Source organism: Euwallacea similis, chromosome 20, assembly GCF_039881205.1.
Source record: "Euwallacea similis isolate ESF13 chromosome 20, ESF131.1, whole genome shotgun sequence".
In the NCBI taxonomy this organism is placed as follows: Eukaryota; Metazoa; Arthropoda; class Insecta; order Coleoptera; family Curculionidae; genus Euwallacea; species Euwallacea similis.
In genome coordinates, this window is record NC_089628.1 from 538,627 (window position 1) to 561,800 (window position 23,174).

At 35.6% G+C, this 23,174-nt stretch overlaps 1 protein-coding gene across 1 annotated transcript; it reads left to right on the forward strand.

Moving 5' to 3' along the window:
- The first annotated feature begins 13,115 nt into the window (after positions 1-13,115).
- LOC136415479 (uncharacterized) lies at positions 13,116-22,140 on the forward strand. The gene is made up of 9 exons (XM_066400063.1): positions 13,116-13,225; positions 14,796-14,918; positions 17,122-17,274; positions 19,448-19,583; positions 20,024-20,154; positions 20,874-21,002; positions 21,056-21,220; positions 21,618-21,845; positions 21,953-22,140. Coding segments are annotated over exons 1-9 (1,191 nt in total). The 5' UTR covers positions 13,116-13,224; the 3' UTR covers positions 22,078-22,140.
- The last annotated feature ends 1,034 nt before the right edge of the window (positions 22,141-23,174 follow it).

The following is a 23,174-nucleotide window of genomic DNA, read 5'->3' on the forward strand; positions in this document are numbered from 1 at the left end:
AAATTTTTGTTTTCTTCTTCAGCAATGGAAATTATTCCTGCGCGTTTCCTCCTGAGATGCGTTTGCTTGCGTTGTTATCTAAACGTGTATGGTTGTTCTTCGATGTTTGGTCCCTTCGTCTTTTCGTTTTGGCCTGCTATGGCATTTTTTGTCGTGTTTTTCCCAAGAGTTAATTTCTGATAATGTAATAGGTCGTTTTTTCAACATCCATCCTTCTGCCTTCCGCGTCTGTTATCCTGTATACATCTGTCTTCCTTCTTCGGGGTTGTTTATCTGGACTCGGGGAGAAGACGTAAGGGATCGCAACGTGGGGGTGCGGATAAATCTTTGACTCCTTAGATTTTAGGAATAATATAAATCCAATATCAAAAGGTAGATGGGAATCTGAGTTTTATGAAGCAAAACTAAACACACGAAGAAAATAGTTACAAGTGTGCAAAGTGGTATATGTCCGCACGTTATTGTCGTTGTGTAAGTGCACTGCCGCAAAGCAAGTTGCACTTCCATTAGGTAAGCAGTCAAGTACCGAAAAGTATCTATCACTGCAACATTTACAGGCACATAGGGCCTGATCCTCGTTTCTCACGCAAAAAAATACCTTTTTTATTAAATTATTAAAATTATTAAAATGAATTCAGCGTAAGAATGAATTTATGTATATTTTTTGGTACGTGTATGATTGCTTTCGTGTCCGATAAAGTGCAATTATTAAATTAAAATAAACTTTTTAGAATGTATGTAGGATCGCGTCCCTTGTAGATAGGTGTTACTGTTAAGTTGGATACATATTAGATAGTAGGAATTAACTGTAAGATTGATACCCCTGGGGTACGACTCTGGTGGGCATTAGTTGGGGCATGGGAACTTCCCATGACATGCCTTGTCGGTTTTGGAAATCCCCGCAATAAACCGGATCGGCATTAGAACTGCCTGCAATATACTTTGTCGGCATTTGAATTGCCCTTGATAAATTTCGTTGGCCCTATAGTGGCAGTTCCAATTCCCAGCTTAAGATGTAACGGTTTGATGCAGCGGGTGGTGCAGACGGCACCCTAGCCAGGGTACGCCCATGGTTTATCACCATGGGTTTTAGTATTTAAGATTTTGCAGGGCATGCACAAGCTCTCTTTTCTTCTGGGTGCGGTTGTCGTTGGTAACTCAGAAGTCGCGTCCGCACTCGCTAAACTCACAAGTTACTTTATACTCTCTTTTGTTCACTTTACATTAATAAACGCATACTATAGTCCTTTCCTATCTGTGATTTTATTATAAGATATAAACACCATCCTATATCTACAGTAGTATCAAAACCCGATACTACATGTATATATCTGGGTGAAACACTTTTGTATATAAATTAAATAATATGTAAAAGCAAACATGTCACTCCCATCCCTTCTTGGTAAAAGACCTCAATTAAGCGACTCTATACCATAGTTAAAATGCAGGAATATGTCAACTGGAATATATGGGATTTCTGGTCGGAGAAGATCTATTACTGTCCTTTAATTAAGATAAAATCGTCGAGTTATGTTACGGGAAAATTATAATTTTATGATGTGACTATATTATGTATTAAAATAATTTCAACCAATGAGACTGAATCAAATAATTACTTCTGAAAAAGTACCCGATTCTAGAATATTGGAAGATGTCTAATAACAAAAAGATGTTATATTATCACTAAGGAGAGGTGTAATCTCGAAAAATAGCGAGAGAAATTCCACTGAGTTGGAAAATAGATAAGTTCTTTCAAAAAGACGAAATGGGAACAGAGACAGTTCTAGTCATCAATCTTAGGCGTAATTTAATGCATTTTTCTTATTTAAGAAAAGAGCATTGTTTTTACATTGTGTCTGTTTAGCAGTTAGTTAATTTGTCACTTAATAGTAACAGCAAAAACCTTTATTTGAAAAATTATATTCTCTACTAAATACATATCTATAAAAATGTTGTCATTAATGATGATGACCGAATTTTAATTTTTAAATTAAAAAAAAGTTTCTTCTGAGAGTATTTTCAAATTTCCATTCCATCAACAGTTGAGATAGCATATATCGATAATATGTCGATAATAATTATAAAGGGTGAATTACATAATTAGCATAATGGAAATTGATCAAATTCCTAATCCTATATCCTCATTTCGCTTCTGTTTGTCTTTCCCTTTATTTGAATTGGAGCTGATGGAAAGCTAATTTACACTTTGTGGTTAAATCTTTATTGAAAGTTGATTCAATTTGCATACCTCAACAATAAGTAGAATTGAATGTAAATATGTATTAAAGCTTTCAATTAAACTATTGGTTATTTAGAATGGTAACGATGACATTGTCGATGAGTTTGATAAACATTAATTTCTCTGTTGGCTGGTATGAACATTTTTTTTGCTGAATAATTCTAACTTTTGAAAATGTATTATTATGGAAGCTTTCAGGATTTAAAATACGTTTGAAGATTCCCGAATATCTTTGGGCTTTTCGAAATGTAGCTTTCCTCAACAATTTTGGAGAAATCTCTGATAGACTGCAACGTCTTTTATCTCGCTTTTCTAGGGAAGTTTTCAATTCCGACGAATTTTCGGTCTCATGAGAGATATGTTGATAAGTTTGATAATATTTTTGGAGGCTGATGGTTTGTCTGTGGCTTCTAAAAATGTTTTGAGTACCTCTGCAACTTTAAACCTGCGAAATTCTTATATTTATTGATGTAAAGGCCTAAACCTCAATAGTTTTCCTGTAACTTCCCTGCCCTTCCATTAAGTTCCTTACGCACAGCTTAAACTCAATTTCCTTAGTCATGTTTGCTATATTGATAAGCGGTCAATGATTTCCAATCAGGGCAAATTCACCCAGGATATACATGGTAATGACATCATGAACAAACCTATATAATCCACAAAACTCGGCTTAACGACCCGCTAAGTGGATTCTAATTGGAAAACTTGCCCTCACACAAAGTTTTAATTGATTTCGATAGTTGGGAATAGCATCTGCCTTGACTGCATTAGGTATAGCGTTAATAGCTCTTGATGGAGTTTTCATTGTTTGAAATATTGCTATGGTAGGAAATGTCTCTCTAATGATACTTGTTTCTGAGTTTCAAGAATTTTCTTGTGAAATTGGAATTTTACGTATAACAGAATTAAGGGAGAAAATTTTAAAATGAGACATTTTCTCCTCTTGAAGAACGGAAACTAATCTTTAAGAACTAATTCGTATTCCCACGAACCTTAATTGCTTCTATCTGGATTACTAAGCACAGATTAACAATAAAAATCACGAGAATGAATTGGAGGCATCTGATAATTCCAATTGCGTTCTCAATTCCCGTACCTAAATTTAAAGTAAAAATTAACGGCTTTGTGCTACGGCTCTAAAAACGCAACACAACTCCAAATGGCCGAATGGTATGATCCAACATCACATTTAAGCCTCTAAAGCTTTCTCAAAGCAGTTATGAACGACCGGTTGATGGATTGTCGATATTAAACTCATAACGAAAATCCCAATAGTGTACTGAAAAATTGCGAGCAATTTCTGGAACGAATTCCAATTTGCGGTATTAGTGTTCTAATGGTGTAGTTGCTAACGTGCCAATAGGGGAGATATTAAACCTGGATTTACGTGGAATTCATCGGAATTAGAGGAAATGTGAAGGTTGATATGTATGTCCGGGAGATATTGAAATATTTCGTATCTAAGGATGACTTAAATGCGGCAGATAAAAGTGTGGAATAATATGCTATAGCGAGATGAGGATAGGGAATTTCGAATATTTTTCAATATTGAGGTGTTTATGTCAGGAATAAATCACTTATGCCTGTAGTTCACAAGTGCGCCGAAAAATGCAAAGGAATTTATTTGGAAATGGTAGTTTTGGGTTATTTAAGGTTGTAAAGAGCAAAATTTCAGCAGTAAGCAAATGTTCCTTTGTAACTCTCTATAGCATTTTTGTACTTTTCAATTCGTATATCAAACGATTCTCCTTGCGATTTAAAAATTTTAAACTCATTGATGTGACGTGCACGAGCGGAGGAATTCGGGGAATGCATTTCATCATAAATGCAATATCATCATAAAATGGAAAAACCTGTCATATAATTATATATAGGAAAATACTTTATATCCGAGATAAAATATTTAGAAATTCCAGTTTCTTGAGGATTTATGGAGTCTCTTTTTGAATAAAATAATTTCTTTTCACGTACATTTTCCTTCATATACTGTTTTCGAGATATTTGTACAACTGCCCAAAAAACACCCCATGTTTACCGAATACTAGCGATAAAAGTCATGAAACTGTAAAGAAATTCTCTTGAAATTTAAGTCAACAAGCTTCTTAAGTTTTTTTAGATAATAAAGCAACTCTGACGAGAAATGACAATTACTCGTCCATATCCTCCAAATCCTCTGTTCCGTTTCGAGCGAAACCCAGCGAAAGCTTCTGCCCTTCAGAGAAAAGCTTAAGAGAACTTTTACTTCTATCGTCGAGTTCAACTTTCTAAATAGAGCCCCGAATAAATCTGACATATTTTGCTGACCACCTCTGATATATCGAGGAAGTCCGCTTGAAAAACTCTTTTCCCAGAAATCCAATCACATCGAGAGATTACTTCTCAGTAAATACACTATAGATTTTTCCCATTTCATCGCAAGATTAAATTCTAAATAACCTTTAAATTGTTTCTTCCAAGAGTGCAAAACGCATAAATTCCATCACATAGAACATGAAGCTCTTTGTAAATGCCCCTCTGGTTAACATGCTCGGTTGAGCAAGACGGGGATCATGCTTGACATCCTAAAGGAGATTCTGATTCCAGTTAAAATTGGAGGGGAAATCGTTATGGTAAAATCGTCTTCTTTGGTAGCGAAGCAAGTTTAGTGGAAAATTGTAAATCTTAAGTCGGTCCTGAACCAATACAAATATAACCGTTTCGGTTATAGTGCCCTAAAGGAACAGTAAAAGGGTCAGGGATTCCCTAAATCATTTTAATAGGGCTTTTATTGCGTCCGAGGCACGGAGTGTGTAATTTGATTTATATTTTCCTTCCCGAAGCTCTGTTGACACATATTTATGAATGTATTCAATATTGGGGGATTTGTAGTATTCCTCTTCCGCATAATATAGAAATTGCATTTAACAAGGGGATGTTCAGTTAGAAACAGATTCCTTGAATAAGTTATTGAGAAATATTTATGACTATAACCTCTAAACCTACCTGATCTATCTGCACATTCTTTCTGCAACCCAACCTTATGGCAAATAGAATATTCCCGCATATCTCATCCTATTTGAGCAATCCCTGTAATTTTGTTATTCATATCCGGATTTTTGCCCCAAGCCAAGGATTTACAGGATTGAAATTTGGTTTTGAAGATGTCTTCTCGAATTGCATCAGTACAAGGCATTTCTGCATAAAGACTCACTTACATAATACACCGGCTCGTTATGCATTTATATCGGATGTAACTAGAATTCTGCGAGAAGCATATTACATTCTTTACGGCGGAATTCTGCCGAAAATGGATTCCAATTGAAAAATATTATAGAATTTATTCCTGCAGCGAAATTTGAGCACTCAGGGGAATTAAATTCCTTCATTTGAATTAAATAAGGTAATCAAAATCTCCTGTTAAAACTTTCGTTATGCTTTAAATATTAAAACAACTTTATGCAGGCTATTTCCCAAACACACGGAGACAGTTACGAGATGTTACGTGCATTTTTACACCCTGAATTTTTGAAATGAAGCGATTCTTTAATGTAACTGTTTTCCTAATGTCAACCGAAGGAATATCCCCTTAAATTTGCCATCTCGGTTTAGGAAATACCTTGTACAAGATCGTTGTCTTTTAAATGATCCAGTGTTCCTGAAGCGCATTGAAATGGAAAGTGGTACTAGGCATCATCGAAAGAAACCATAAAATGTTTATGAAATATTAATGTTACACCACCAGTCGTGAAAGCCCCAACCCTTTTCATGCCGAAATAAACGTGTTTCACAATGCTTCGACGCTATAAACTTTTACATTTATCGCCAACTATCTCTGAATGTTGACAAAATCAAAATTTTGATTAAGTATTTTTAAGAAGAAAATTTCCTCCAATCGCTATAACTCTCGAACCGGATATTAAATCCCTCAATCGCTGATATCTCCCAATATTACCTGCATTCCCTTATCGCGATTGTAGTTTCTCAGAGGCAAGGGGGCTTTGATGTATGTAGAAGATCTAGCGTATATGTTTATCGGGTCATAGTAAACATTCTAAGGTCATTAGAAATGCATTAAAGTCCTTTTTGCAACTTGTGCAAAAATACGAAGATGGATAGTGCGAAAGTTGTAAGGTAGTTAAAAAGGATGTTTGTGCAGTTCGTGCCCCTTCTGTTCTGTGTACATAAAACATAAGGGGTTATTAGATAAGTGAGTTAGTACAGTTTAAATAGGGTATTCAGAAGTATTTATCCTCTAGACTAACAATTTTAATACCAATAAGTCTCAGTCTCTCATTTATAAAATTGTTATCTCTCATCACATTATAAGTTCGCTAGCGATAATGAACTATTAGTTGAAGTCTCCAGGATTGGTAAATTTCAAATCCACATCAGTCGATTAAAGCAGAAAATCGGGCCTCAAAATTTAAAAATTTTAGAAAATTACAAATGATGGGCGATGTATCTGGTTTTTGTCTTATGCAATTTTAATCCCGTTTAATGACCACTAATTAAGCTTTACAAGTGACTAAAAAATATGATTTTCTATTGATTATTGATAGTCCCCTACAGCATTCTTTTTACATTAGAGCTAAGCAATTAAAAATATGCTTGTGACGACTCTATTAAGTGGTCAGGCATCATTGAAATTTCACGGCTTATAAAGCAATCTCTATGCGTCCGTTTCCAGTATTTCAATTTATTCAAGTCTTTCAATTTATTTTTGTCATTTTCTTATTATGTTCTGTTTTATTAATTTCCTCCTAGAACATGAAAGATAAAGAGTTGGTGCCTGGCAAATAACTTGATCTCATCTCTTCGCGATCGTTTCACATTTCGAGCCTGACGCATCTTTTGCATGTCCTAAACGTCGAAGAATTGATTACGAATGTTCAGCGACGTATCAGACGTAAATTTAAAAGAAAAAAGTTTAAACAAATGTAGCAATGGGTTTGATACTACTGTAGATATAGGATGGTGTTTATATTTTATAATGAAATCACATATAGGAAAGGACTATAGTATGCGTTTATTAATGTAAAGTGAACAAAAGAGAGTATAAAGTAACTTGTGAGTTTAGCGAGCGCGGACGCGACTTCTGAGATACCAACGACAACCGAACCCAGAGGAAAAGAGAGCTTGTCCATGCCCTGCAAAATCTTAAATACTAAAACCCATGGTGATAAACCATGGGCGTACCCTGGCTAGGGTGCCATCTGCACCACCCGCCGCATCAAACCGTTATGTCTTGGCTGGGAATTGGAACTGCCACTATAGGGCCAACGAAATCTATCAAGGGCAATTCAAATGCCGACAAAGTATATTACAGGCAGTTCCAATGCCGACCCGGTTTATTGCGGGGATTTCCAACACCGACAAGGCATGACATGGGAAGTTCCCATGCCCCAACTAATGCCCACCAGAGTCGTACCCCAGGGGTATGACAATCTTAAAGTTAATTCCTACTATCTAACATGTATCCAACTTAAAAGTAACACCTATCTACAAGGGAGGCGATCCTACACAAATGTTATCTGAAAAATTTGTAAAAATTTAGATATGATTGTAGGTTTTTCTCCGTTGTCTAGGGGTTTTTTAATTGGAGCTTCGGCAATTGTGTTTTAGGGATAGTTAGGGATCTTTCAATGATAGCCACGTTAACTTAACGACATGAATATATTAGATAAGAAACTGAGTAAAAAAGCGCGGGCACGACCCCTGAGTCTTCAGTCCTAGGAAGCCAGGAAAAAGAGAGCGATCCGCTTTCTCCCTAGCTTTAAGTATGAACATCCATGATCGTAAACCATGGGCGTACCATCTAAACAATACTCGAAGGCATTGGGACAGCCCTCCGCACGGAGCCGCTGCGTCCACATCTGGCACCCAGCCCTTGGCGAAGACCTCGCCAAAGGGAACCAGCATTGTACTTCCCATGCCAACAGAGCATTATGGAAAAAATCCAGGGTACCGGGTAATGCCAACCATGGGCGTACCTTAGGGGTAAATCGCCCTCATGCCCTAGTCCTTAATCCTAACTTATAGCAGGATATCTACAAACTATGTACACTAAGCGGTCTGACAAGCGGATCCCACATGATTTTGGAAATGAGTTAAGCCATTGACACGTTTAAAGAGTTGGAAATTCGTAAATTTCCATTACATCTTCTGAAAACTTACAGATTTATTATGAATGCTCAATTTAAGTTATTGCGCACCAAGCACAAATTTAAGGGAGTAAACACGATCAAGATTAATTATTTTATATTTCAAAGCCCAAAGTTTTCTTACAATGTCTGAAATTTAATAAATTTATAAGGCTTGTGTCAGTGGCGCATCATGTACAGATTTAAATGTGTACAACAGTAGAGTTACATACTACCCTTGAGGGCTAAAACTCCTTTCGATATCGAATTGCCCTGTTTTTGTGGCTATGTTAATTATTTTAAATAATTATGAAAAAAAAGGAACTGCGGGCATATAATTGTTACGAGAATAACGTTATTCTATGTTAACTTTCCGTGGACTCTAGGCCACGTCACTCTCTCAGCGTTTGTCTTGATCTTAATGGACACCTTCCAAAAAAACTCAGTTCGGAGCCTTTTTCTTAATATGCCTAATCAGCATATCGCATGAACGTTATGATGCTTAAGCTGAGATGTGACGTTACCATGCTAAATATATCCAGTTAGGCATCCCTGCACAAGAGATATTAGTCACTATTGCTTTACTGGCCACTGATAACACACAAATACACTTTGCCATTACTATTAATACAAAACAAGCTATATATTTTCAATTTCACTCATGCAACGCAATAAATGGAATAAGCGCAAAACAGATTTGCTTGAAAATTTTCATTATGAAATTTTATTACTTTCTTCATACTCATACTTCTGCGTAAACGCTAAAAATTCCAGGCTTAAAATAATCTTTTGGTCCTACAGGCAAAATTACCAGTTTGAAACTAATATTTTCTGGCAATATATTAACTTTTTGTGAATTTGGGGCACTCAACAACCTCTAAGTAGCTCCTAATTCTACTCCTTCCGCTCTAACCGGATTAATATCCTCCTACGGCAGTTATTGGCCCGATTCTGTAATTGCCCGTTTTCTGTTGTGCAGAAAAATTTCATTTCCGTGCCGCAGCAAGACCGCACTCTAAAAACTGCCACCACGATATTAAATTGAAAGTCGCTAGAGTTTTCGATTTTTCGTTAATTGCTATTTCTGTGAAGCTCAATTTTTGGTTGTCACCCGAGGAAATTGAATTCCTCTGTTGGTTTTAATTGCTATTTTAATGGAGCAACAGTCTACGTTTGTTCAGCACTTGCCTGCCCCTTTCACCCACGTCAAAAACTCCATGAAATTAGATTTGAACTATTTAATAGAAAACTCACAGTAAGAGAAAATTGGAAATCGGGGCGCAGGCAAACTTTCTTAACAGCGCAAAGCTCTGGCAAGTTTAGACGTTCGTAAAGTTCGAGGCCGGCATCCATGAGCAGAAAGCTGTAAATTTATGGAAATAAACCTTTATTTTAATGAAGCTAAACTTCAGTTTAGGTCAGCCGCCGTTTCATGCAACAAAATCTCAGTGGAATTTTTTCAACAGCTCCAAAAGTTTTAATACTAAGGCGGGATGCTTCGTGCTGTATCGGAATATTTTATGAGGCCAGTAGCTATTAAATCTGAACAGGATCGCAAGTATTTAGGGACAACATTAAACCTGGAAGAAATGTTGGAGAATAAAGTGCCAAATAGTATCAACTTAGGCGCAGCATTAAAAGTTTTATATATTGGGAAATCTTGTAGATGAAGGAAATTGGGCAGCCGGGTCTATAAATTAGGGATTTTAATGCTTAAATTTAGTAACGGCGCAACTTTATGAAGTATAAAAAATATCAGAATTGGAAAATTCACAACCTAAATCACCTTATAAGATGCTTAAAGATGTGCTATTGATTTAAGGGTGTCAGAGTCAAATTAATTAAGAAGCATGTGAGCCTTATTGCGTTAAATTCATGAATAAGCAATGTTCTAGACAAACACTCGCTCTCCTAATTTGAGTTTCATCAGCTTCTTGTAACACATAAGCATTTCTTTAATACCTTTAATTCTTTTATTATTTGATTTCATAATTTTCAGACAGCATCAGGCAGTGCGTTTATTACTATCCACATATCATCCACACATGTTGTTAGAAAGGAACATAAATAAAGCCCTCACCTGTCTCCGAAAGACTAATATACACGCCTTAAAAAGGGATCAGGCTGATATACTGTAACGTCTCAGTCATCCGTTCCAGTTCCAAAGTCTATAAAACCACTGATAAAAGTTATCAGGTTTTAAACCTGTCAAGGATTGATATAGGTTAACCTATTCCACGATATAAGAGAGTATATCATCCAGTTAAGGCGATTTAGAGTCTAAACACTCCTATAAATTTTTATTTTTGTTCAATCGGGTTGCCTTGATACAATACTCGGGGGTTGGAACACGGCTTAAGGAGAATGTTCGGGAATTGTCTAGTTTCATTATTGAGTCGAGAAGTTTAGATAAGGGCGAAATAACAAGAATGAGAGAGCTTGCTTTGCAGGGAGTAAATAAGAAGGCATGATGGGTGAAAAGGATTTTGTTGAGTGCAGCAGGATTGGAATAAAGTAAAATTGCGTGTTTGAAAAATTCGAATACATGCTAAAAATGGCGTCAAAAATCCCTCTAGAATTTGTTCGGAATCATCCTATACCTGTCGAAAATCACTTCATGAGACTTTATTCACACATTCACAAATTCTATGGATATCATCAAATGTTTTGAATTCCATTTTATTTTATTGTTTTGAAATTGGTGGACTGATGCTAGTAGTTTTTCAGTGCTACCTGAGGTTACTTCTATTTGCAGGATAAAATAATCGGGTTTTCTGGCCCAATTACTGATCTGCCGAACAGATGATCTCACTTCACTGAATTTGTCTCCAAAAAAGATATTAAGAGTGCTCAGTGCTTCTTTCTCTTTCTCTTATAATCATTGAGATTTTCAATTTAAATATCGCGCCTCTTACACTAGTTACTATTAGTCCTACTGTAATATTGCGCCTCCTACACCTAGTTCTATATGACCGCTAAAAATTCCAAATTTTCTAGTTCTTCATTAGTGGTTGTGGGTACTTGTTCCACCCCTCCTTCCCTTGTTTCTCCAGAAAGAAGTTCTTACCAAGGCGTTGAACCTTCCAAATTAAACAAAAATAACTCCAAATCCGTATTTTTGAGATATATGTTCTCAACATAATTGTGTATTTGACATTTTCTAGCGTAACTGCTCAAACCAGACACAACGGCAACGCCTTTAACGTTTTGAATGATTCAATGAAACCAATTGGCGTGATACTAGTTGCTTAGCAACTAGGTTTAATTTACTTTGGGTATTTGCATCAAACATCGTTGCCAAACTTTCAATAAATTATTCCAGTGATTATCATTAAGCCCAAATTTCTGAATAGGGAACTTTCCCAATTAATTACATCTTAAGAAATCTTGCATGTATGCATTGTTTAAAACTTCCAGAGTTATTTGCTGTCCGCTCTGGACAATCTCTTAAAGGGTGATAAATAAGGGCGTTAATTCATACACGTGGAGCCGGATCATTAGCGCCGACTGAGACTGTTTAACTTGGGGGATATTAAATTGCGCATATGCGCCCATTTTTTGAAGATTAATTTACCTTATATTTATGAAATCCTTTGGCCTTTTTCTCGTTACAGTTTATGGGTAATTGTGCAGTTAGTGTAACGGGAAATTAACGAACCTTGTAAAGATAAATTAACAAATGGGCCCGGTTCTTGGGAAAATAAATTATATTCCTAAAAATTGCTAAGACCGATAACGCAAAGCCATCGAGCAAGAATATTAAATTACCTAATTCTAGACCAAATCTAAACATAAAAATTCTAAACGCAACGAATTGCCACTTCAGTTGAATCAATTTTAGCAGTTGGTATTGCACCCAACACATGCCGGTGTCCAACTACCATAAAGCTTTCCAGCAAACAGAAATTTGTCTTCCCCGAAGACTCTAGATTAATTACATGAACCCAATTACACTCCTAACTTTATCAGTGAGTTTACACAGTAGATCGTATTTTACATGACCAATGGGGGATGCGGTTCTATTTAGATTTACTTTAATTATGCCTGAAGTACTATAACTTAAGGTAAAATGCATTCGCGCTAATGAAATAGTGGTAATGTATAAAACAGATATGAAAGCATTTGGGAAAAAATATCCAGCTGCTGATATGTCTCCAGTGATAGCACCATTTTTGTCTAATTTTTTCAGTTATTAAAATCGAATATTTTGGAATTAAAGTTTTAAAAGTTGTAACAAAAGTATAAAGCGATCTCCGCCAATAGAATAAATCACGAAAGTGTATCGAGTTGATATGTTACAATACATTCGGTTTATAAATATTAATTTTTGCACTGTAATCCATAATTTATTCCATTATTAATAATCTATAATTTTATTCCAGCGCATTTTTCTATTCGTTGTCCAATACGAAAAAATCAATTTTTAAACAGTTCGTCATTAACCACCGCCCTAAATAGCCTCTTTTGCTCAATTTGCACGATTTAGTTTTAAAATTATACTAACCAAAATCACCTAGAAAGAAATGTAGGTTTTCCTTGTAGATGACTGGTTTGTTTTATTGTCAGCAGCAAAGACTTTGGAGAACTTGGAACCCAAAGATTTCTTACATAAAAATTCACCAGGGTCCTAATATGAAAGGCTATTTTTCAACATCCACTGTTAATATTATTTATTCTGATCCGAATTCACGTCGGTTTTGCAGCTGAATTATAGCTTCTACGTGACAGCTTAAAGTGGAAATTCACACGGCCACGACTTAAGTGTAATTTATCGTCTTCGAGATGTGCCCAAGTCCGAGGTCGGTCCCGAAATTACAGCATTTGTTCCAGCCTGAAATACGACCATTATACCGGTATTAACCAAGAAGTACGTGATGATCATAGAAAGTCCCTGTGTGGGTTTAAACCTATGTTTCAAACTTCCAAACAATTCTTATTATTCATTCATATTGAACATGATTCTATTTGAATCGTGTTTAAAATAGAATTACACAAAAATATTTTATAGATAAACGAAATTGGAGTAGTTCAAAAGATTCAAGTAATAATGGCATATTAATGGAGAATTTTTTATAAAGTAGAACAAGCATCTATTTAAGTGTCACAAACTCAAAACCCTCAATACATAAATCGAATTCTAGTAATCTGAAGCTACTTTGACAAAAATCCAATTATAACAGATTTGGCTTTATAAACTTTCAAAACGTGAAACTCTGCCAGAACAAAATAATTCCTGCATTTTTAACTGAATATATCCAAAGTATCAGTATCGTGATATTCGGATTACGAAAGTTTTTACGGATATCCAATGTTGTTTTCCCCTAATATACTCACTAAAAAAGTACGATAAGCCATTCAAAAACATACCGAAAATATATATATCCTTTTATATGCTTTTTAATAATGTTACATTATTTGATACTTTCTTTTTATTTCTGCCATTTCTCATTTCGTTTTAGAGGCATCGTTAACGATAATGAGAGAGCAGTGAAATTCGTTATAACAGGGAAAATTTCTAGAAAAGCTCATCAAGTCCCTCTATTCAATTTACTTTATGCTTTTGACTGAAAATAATGATCCCTTTTTCTAGGTGCAATTTGTAAAATAGAACCATTATTAGTACCTATCGAATTAGGGGATGATCTCTATTATACAAACAGAATCATGTTTCTAAACTTTCCTGACAGTAGTTCTCCTCTCTTTCGCCAGCTTTCAAAGTTTGTGGTGTATTCAGAAAACTTACGATTCCAAAAAATCCCGAATTAATATCTTTCATTTAAAATGGACTTTTTTGATTAAAAAAAACTGGTTTTAAAAAACTTTTGAGCTCTTGCTGATTGTTTGCCAACGTTTCACGATTCTTTGCTAAATTCTCGACCCAATTCGGCAAATTCTCAATGTATTTTGCAAGAATATATTCAATTGTTCCACCACTTATATAAGATGTTGCTAAATAAGTCTTTATAAATCTCTTTATAAAGAGTTTTCTGAAAACAATAATACGATTAAGATGAACACGGATATGTTTTCACGAATCGTTACCCCAGAAAATAATCTTCCGTGGTCTCGACATCGCCATCATAGAGTTAAAAAGTATATCAACAGAACCGTACTGTGAACCTCTTCTTTGGAATTAAAAACTATTGTTTTGGCACCTAATGTTACGTCTTCTGCATAAACACCACATTTTTCTCTGTCGACTTAAGAGATCACAAAAAATTCAAAAGTACAGGAAAGAAATTTCCCAGTCCGGCCCTTAAAATTTTGCTTGAAGTGAATTAACTTTAGGTTGCATAATAAAAACCAAAAATTTAGTTCTAACAATTCCAAATAAAGTAAGTGTCACAAACAAATTCGCGAAAGAAGAACTGCTACCCAGTGATAATAAATACTGAGAAAAATGAATTTGAGCAAACTCCTTTCGATTTACATTTTAGTGGTCCTGTGTTCAGTTGCAATTTATGGAGAAACGTGGAGGCAAAGTGGAAAGAACAATTATCTTGGAGGGAATAAACAGCGACGCAAAGGGGAAGAGACCTCGTTGAGTCGCATGGGACGTTGTAAGTATATCTTGAGGGACGTCTTGTATCATCTTAGCTGTGACATTAAGGGGAAATGAAGGTTTTAAAGTCAAGGTATGAGGAAAGAAGACATAAATGCAATGGGAAATAGAGGAGCCTGTCAATGCTCTCAGATATCATTAGCGTTGAAAAGACTTCGTCGCAGTTCCAGACGCAAAAAGGATATGAATTTACATAATTTTCTTTTGATGAGCTTGAAAGGAAACTGAAAATAATCAACAGACCAAGTAATATCCAAAAAATTTAAGTGGGTCCTTCCTAATATAATAAATTCCCAAATTGACTGGAAAATATTCTGACTGTAATTCGATTTTTCCGGTAAAATGGGAAATTGATAAAGGAATTTTTCGATTAAGCTGTCATTCATAATACTTTTCAGTAGAGTTCTCCACGCCCAAACTTAAGTCAGTTATATTTCAGCATCAGACAGGTGTCAGGTGCTAAACTTTAATACTGGAAGATTTGGCTGTGCCTATTTGTCACCTTTATTTACTTTCAAGGCTTAATTAAGTTCTTATAATACAGGCTTCAAGTTAATTAATTTGCCATATTGCGTCTTGGGTTGGAGACAAATCAGGAGAGGGTGTATTGATAAATTTGGAAATCGGCTCTCTTAATTTTGCAATTTTGTTTTGAAATAAGACTATCCCGAATTAAAGACCGATTTAGTCTGTAATTCAGGAAAGTATTAGACCGAAACATGGACTGTCGATCAGAGAGAGGTTTCGAAGTTTCTTTTAAATATTAGGTGTACAACTTTGCTTCCGCCGTTTTTGAATAGATGTATGTAGCGGTAAGTAATGATCGAAATAAATAACCCCATGTGGGCATGCAGGAGCCTTGGGCACCTGTTAACATAACCTCATAAAAATATTAGTCTATTTGTGTCTTCATCATAAAGTTATTCGCAATTGAAAATGTCAGTGTACGAGCCAAATTCTCGTCATTTGCGGGAGGTTTTACTTTTCTGCTTCAATATGAAGAAATCTGCTGCTGAGGCTCATCGAATGCTCTCAGATACTTATGGGGAAGCCACTATTAGTGAAAGGACATGTCGTGAGTGGTTTCAGCGCTTCAAGAACGGTGATTTTCACGTCGAAGACCAACATAGCGGTGGAAGAAAGAAGGTTTTCCAAGATGCGAACTTGGAAGCATTACTTGACGAAGACTCGTGTCAAAGTCAACAAGAATTGGCACAATCATTGGGAGTGACTCAACAAACAATCTCAAAACGCCTCAAAGACATGGGAATGATTCAGAAGCAAGGATATTGGGTGCCGTACGAGTTGAAACCAAGAGATATTGACAGGCGTCTGTTCGCTTGTGAACAGTTGCTTGCAAGGCAAAGACGGAAGGGATTTCTGCATCGTATTGTGACTGGGGACGAGAAATGGGTTCATTACGATAATCCCAAACGCAAAAAGACTTGGGGATATCCCGGCCATGCTTCCACGTCGACGGCCAAACCGTCTATTCATGGTTCCAAAATCATGCTCTGTATTTGGTGGGATCAACTCGGCGTAATATATTATGAGCTGTTACAACCAACTGAAACAATCACAGGTGCTCTTTATCGAACCCAATTAATGCGTTTGAGCCGAGCATTGAAAAAGAAACGGCTGCAATACAACGAGAGACATGATAAAGTGATTTTGCAGCACGATAATGCTCGACCCCATGTTGCGCAAGTGGTCAAGAAATACTTGGAAACATTGAAATGGGAAGTCCTACCCCACCCGCCATATTCTCCTGACCTAGCTCCTTCTGATTATCACTTGTTTCGATCCATGGCACATGGGCTAGCTGACCAACACTTCCGGTCTTATGAAGAAGTAAGAAATTGGATAGAATCGTGCATCGCTTCAAAAGATGTCCAATTTTTTCAACACGGGATTCGTATGCTGCCCGAAAGATGGGAGAAAGTAGTGGCCAGCGATGGACAATACTTTGGATCCTAAAGGTATAATTAGTTTTTTACAATAAAATCGCGAAATTCGGAAAAAAAACGGCGGAAGCAAAGTTGTACACCTAATATTATATTTACTTCTCTCGAGAAACAAGCCAGACCGCCCAAAATATTCGATCCTTGTGGACGTCAAAAACACTGTTGTAAAAATGTCATTTTTTTAAATTTCCAACACAAAAATGCCTTTGCGTTTATTTTATTTCAAGATTTTTCTAGTCCTATCTCTCTTCACATACGTCCAATTCGACAACCAGATTTGCACCAGTTCAACTGGTGAAACTGGCACTTGTGTATCACCTGGAGACTGCCAAAAAAGGGGAGGTTCCACCCTCGGAAGTTGCGCCTCCGGCTATGGGGTGTGCTGCATAAGTAAGTACCACTTTTGAAATAATACATATGCAACAAATAAGTTTCGGGAGTATAAAATCTAGAATGCCGAAGCATTTGACATTGCTTTGATGTCTAAGCTCTACCACAGAGGCTTCATTAAGGTAGGTCTTATGAATATTCATTTTGTGAATTTATGACGAAAAGGGACTAAGTTATTATATTGTAAAGCGAGAACTGCGATCATTTTGACAATATTTGAAAAGGAGTGGTCAAAGGGGGATGTTTGATTTTAATTTCCCTTTCAATGGGATATTTGCGACAGCAATCAATGACAAGATAACTATTGTGATTCACAATGAAAATCGAATGCCCCAGTTTTGCAAACTCCTGATAACTTTGCCAGCAAGATAATTTCCATGCAAATTGTGAAATTGATCCAACGCTCTGCTCCGATTTTGTCGTTTCTATGGAAATTATCTTGCTGGCAAAGTTACCAGGAGTTAGGAAAACCAGGCCTTAGAGGCATTAAATTAAAGTACTGGCAACTTTATCTGGAAGCTAATTTCTACTGAAACTATGAAACTAGTCAAATACATGCCTTTATTTCGTCGTTTTTATGGAAATTATGATTCTGCTAAATTTACTTAGGATTAGACATGATGATCTTTGTCGAACATATTTTTCAACCTTTTTCAATCAATTGTTGATAAATCCCTCATAATTTGTTTGCTGCAATGAACCACACAGTACCAATATGTCATTACGTGGACAATGTGTTATTTTAATTTCTATATAGCGGGGCGCATAAAGCTGATTTATAATCCGCCAGAAAATTGATGTGCTATTAAAATGTTATGGGGCGAAATTAAACTGCAATTCGCGTCCGCATTAGAGCTGCGTTGTCATTTTATATTAATATGGGTGCGAATTACATCCAGGGATGTTTTATGAGAACACAAATTGGAGTTTACAGAAGAGGGAATGGGACAAAAAGCTTCAAAAAACTAGGAAAATGAATTGTTGTGAAAGGGAACGTCACTCGACGGGGTTAATCCAAAAAAAAATTCAATTATTCTTAATTTTTACCCATAAAATGTCTAGATCCATCTTTCTTTTAATACCTAAAATAAATGTAATAATGATAGAATCCAATTTAATCCATTAAAGGAGGAAATTGACTACTGATGGGTGGGTTTTTAACGTAGATATGAAATGATAACCATGAAAAATGCTTTCATGGAAAATCGAGAAATCTATGTCCAGTGAATCTCCGGAAACATAATCGAATCCGCACCCGTACAATCTTAAATATCTCCGCCTAGGGAATGGGGTTAAATTCCCACTAATGCGAATAGCTCGAATGCTCTATAGAGGTAATAACGGACCGGAAGTCAAAATCGCTTTAATTTCGGTGAAATAATGGATAATGGCACTTCTAAAACCATTATCATTCTTTCTGGCGTAAAGATTTCAATCTCAGTTTTAAGTATTTGCCACCTTTTATCCCAAAGACCCACTTGTATATTAAACTTTATTCGATGATGCAATTGAAAAATGATGGTTCGAAAAAAGTGTCTTTTCGAGACTCCACGAACTGAAGTGAGAGTGTCCACGGTTAATATACGACCCATAAGTCCATTAGACCGATAAACATATGCATAAAGTCAGTTTTTCGACAGGCATTTGAAGAAACGAAATTATTTGGGCAAGTTTTTGTTGAACATTTAACGAGACATTTGCATGTGAAGCTTTTGGCCATCATAAACCCATTTATTGTCCGACCTATAGAAAACCCACTTGATGAAAATGAAGCTCTAAACGCAGTACACGTAACTTCAATTTTTAATGAAATAGTGCTTTCTCTCATTATGTTATACCAGTTAGAGAGTGGCCCAACCATATATTTTCCAGTAAATGGATAGGCCAACGAGATCCCATAGAAGGGCCAGCATGTTTACCAGATCTGATATTACTTGACTTCTTGCTTTATTTGACTTCCTACATATTGACAACATGAAAATTAGAATATCATGAGAATACAAGCGTATATCCAAAGAAACTTTTTGTAAAGTTCGAGAGATATTTATAAAAAGACTTTCCTTCTATTTGTGGTATCAGTAACGGGGCACAATTTGAACATCTGATGAGATAGTTGTTCACATTAATAAATTAATTGCGTAGAAAAATAATATATTGTAAAATCTTCGTTTAGTATCTTCGAGGTGTGGTGCTATTATCAGGGAAAATGGAAGTTACTTTGTCAATGAAGGATATCCAGAAACATATAGTGCTGTAGGTTCCTGCCAAGTCACCATTCTGAAAACCAATCCAGGGGTGTGCCAGTATAGGTATGAAAATAATTTTTTTATACTTGTAGTGCCTTGAAATGTCTATCCAAAATGAATTAGAGATTCTTATAGTATGATGTTATGGAAAGTCAATGCATCTTTGTTAGTAGCACGTGCCGAATAAAATAACAGGCTTAGCTCAGAATAGACCAAGTTCCCACCTCCCACCTCTATTTTTTTGCTGCTAAAAAGAGTCTCTTACCCTATAAATTATTGATGTTATTCGACTTAAGAGATTGATAATCATTATCCTCAACACAAATTTAACCAGGTGAAAATTACAAGTTTGATACTTGCTGAATATCAAATTTTCCAATTACCCAAATTAAACATCCCCTTCAATGCCGTTATTATTGGCAAGGACACTGAAACCTATGTCAAGCGAACTCCTATTAACCCAACTATTTATTTATTAAAAGTCCATTTGGCCTCCTTTGCAGATTAGATTTCGAGGTTATGAACATAATGGGCCCGGAAACCCAAAACCACCTCTGCATTAATGATCAGTTCATTGTGTCTGGAGGAAACCCGTCAGTGCCGGCCATTTGTGGACGGAACGATGGAAATCATGGTAAGTTCATTATTATAACGATGATTGTTACAAAGCACTCCACTTTTAAATTCAAAACATCGAAAAGGCAGAGAGAATCTTTCCTCTTTCCATTAACACGCGCCTAGGATGGTTTCGTATCGTATTTTTAAGCGTTGGCCTACATTATAAATTCGTTTGCTGCTAGGATTTCCCTTTCATATTTAATGGCCTTCCTAGAGACCTTTTTGGGTTTCTTGCTTACTGGTTTAATATTTTATATTTGCCATGCCCCGGGATCACAGGGATCTATTCCCGAAACCTGGAGCGCAAAGCCTGGAAACGAAATATTATTTTTCCTTTTTTCCTTCAACCTCCTGAAAATCAAAACCTCATTTAAGAACGTTTCCTGCTTTTACAGATCTCTAATCTTCTTGTAATTTATTAAATTTTCCAATAATAATTAGACGTCGATCCAGACTTGTTTCCGATGAATGAAATTTCCTAATGAGAAAATGTTTCTAATCATGGTACAATAAAGCGCACTTGTTACCAGATTTCTTGCTTTAGGAAAATAGAGCAGATTCTTCATTAAAAATAAATTCTCATTGCTAGGACTTAAAGTCTCCCAAATTATACTATTCCATTAATATTAAAGAGAGTCGTTGGGAGAAGAATTAAGACTTTACATTCAGAATGAAACTTTACATTCAGATATAATGCAATGTGGAATTTTTTGAAAACTTTTCTAATGCTTTCAGTTTACGTTGGAGTTGAAGAGGGCTACAACGTGAGTCCTGTAACACTAACGATTATCACCACAGGGGAACCCTTTCCTAGAATGTGGAAAATACGAGTTACACAAATCCCCTGTTCCTCGCTACTCAAAGGTGAGTTGTCAGATTTATGTGCAATACGAAGTTCATATTTTTTTGCTTTTTAGCGGATGAAGGTTGCCTCCAGTACTTTACAGGAGTTACAGGCCAGATCAAGTCATTTAACTTCGATCTAACTTCTGGAAGACAATTATCCAACCAAGATTACACGATTTGTGTAAGGGCTGAGAGGAATTTCTGCGGGATACAGTATTCTCAATGTATTGATGATGGTAATTAATGTTATATTACATTTATAATAATTCAGGTCTGAAGTAACTCTTGCTTAATTCAGACGGTCCCCTATCTCTGATTCAGATTACGGAGGTTGGAAAAATTAATTTAAGGGTTGAACAAATTCAATTCCATCCGGTAGAGAGTATCAAGCAACTACCATCCTTATTTCTGATTAATCCAGTTCCCGCTATCCAATTTCTAATCCAGATTAGACATATTTAAATTATCGACCAATGCGCTGAAACTATTCCATGTTCATCGCTGAAGAGAATTACTCAATAACGGTCTGCTTTAATTCAGGCTGACCCAGGTTATCATCTCTCATTTTTAGTTTAGATTATAGAGATTATCAACATTATCACATTTTTAACCCACTGAACCCATTTTTTACAGTAAACCCAAGAAACCAATCGTTCACCCTATCTGGAAACTCTAATTTGCTAGTTTCGTCGATGGTGGGCAGTACCGGAACTGCCAATTTCTGCCCTAACGACTATCTAATCATACCCATGGCAATGAATGTAAATAGAGTGGGATTCGGGTTTCGACCTCAAAGTGTCGATCGAATATGTGGAGGTGTCTTTAATGCAGAAATAAGCCAAATACCGGCTACTGTGTTAAGTAAGTGCTGAAGATATCTATAGGAAGGCTGTTTTCTAAATGAGCTGTATAAGCTTTAATAAGAGGACATTTGCTTATTTGATTCGTATTAAAATGTAGTGTTTTAGGTACAGTGAGGCCCTTTATTCTGGTGTTTCATACTGACGCAGGAGAGCTGGTGTCGCAGGATTTAAATAATAGGGGATTTTGCCTTAATTACGTACAACAACCTTGTACAAATCGCATACAGTAGAGAAAATCTATAACTTCACTATAAATAATAAATCATTACACTAAGTTACTATTACGTAAAATTTATTGAGGGACTGACTATGTGTTCAATATAATCTTAATAACATTAGCCAAAATGAAATAAAAATTTGCAATTTCGAATGAGATCTGAATGTATTTCACACATATCATCTACTTTTTACAAATATATTATGCTTTTCCATGAATTTTAAAAGAATTTGGAGTTTCTAGCCTTCGATTTTTTAAGGGGATTGTTGCAACGTTAACCTTTAGCAAGACGATTTTATAACAATTTTTGATCTAGTTGGTTACAAATTTCCGAAGAACTTGTAACTGTTGATCTTTCAAGACATTTTTATTATTTTTTCAATGATTTTCATTACCTCTTGGGGATTTACTTCGACTTTAACCAACACAGAGTTAAGATTTTTATTATTGCTCTTTTTGGGTTTTTTAGCTATGAATTTGCAAAAGACTTTTACATTTTGATCGATTTGGGAAGATTCTTATAGTTTTCCAGAAAAGTTTCAAGAAGATTTAATAGTAATTTATTTTAATGTTAAGTGGAATCTGTAATTTTATTTGTTTTCGAAATATCAATATTTAAATATGAGAAATATGTAATTCATCAATTTGTCCAGAAACCGTACCAGGACCGTCATCTATTGACAGAGCAAAGCAGTTTGTATGGATTTTATCAGCATTATCAATGGTGTCGCCATCTAACGTAAAAATTAGTACACTCTAGCTATATATTAGCTTGATTATAGATTTTGGATAATTATTATGGATAAGGAAATTTATATCACCTTGTAGATAATTAAAATTATAAAAAATATATAACAATATAGGACGTTTTTAACTGTACAATTTTTCCTAATTTTTAAATATTCCTCTGGGACTTAATTTGCATTTTTGGGAGAGCCATGTCCAGTTTTTTCCCAAAACCTAACCAACCTGTTTTAAGGTTGTCAAGATCTCTAGGAAAAAGAGGTCCCGTCCTGCATTTTCTCTATTAAAATAATTATCTTAGATTTAAAATTAATATTCTTTAGACATTATTTTTCTGATCGAGTAAATATATGATACTGAGAATGG

Coding starts and splice junctions, on each gene's coding strand:
- LOC136415479 (XM_066400063.1), top strand. Junction 14,919..17,121: donor GTTGAGTCGCATGGGACGTT/GTAAGTATATCT, acceptor AGATTTTTCTAG/TCCTATCTCTCTTCACATAC. Junction 21,846..21,952: donor AATACCGGCTACTGTGTTAA/GTAAGTGCTGAA, acceptor GTAGTGTTTTAG/GTACAGTGAGGCCCTTTATT.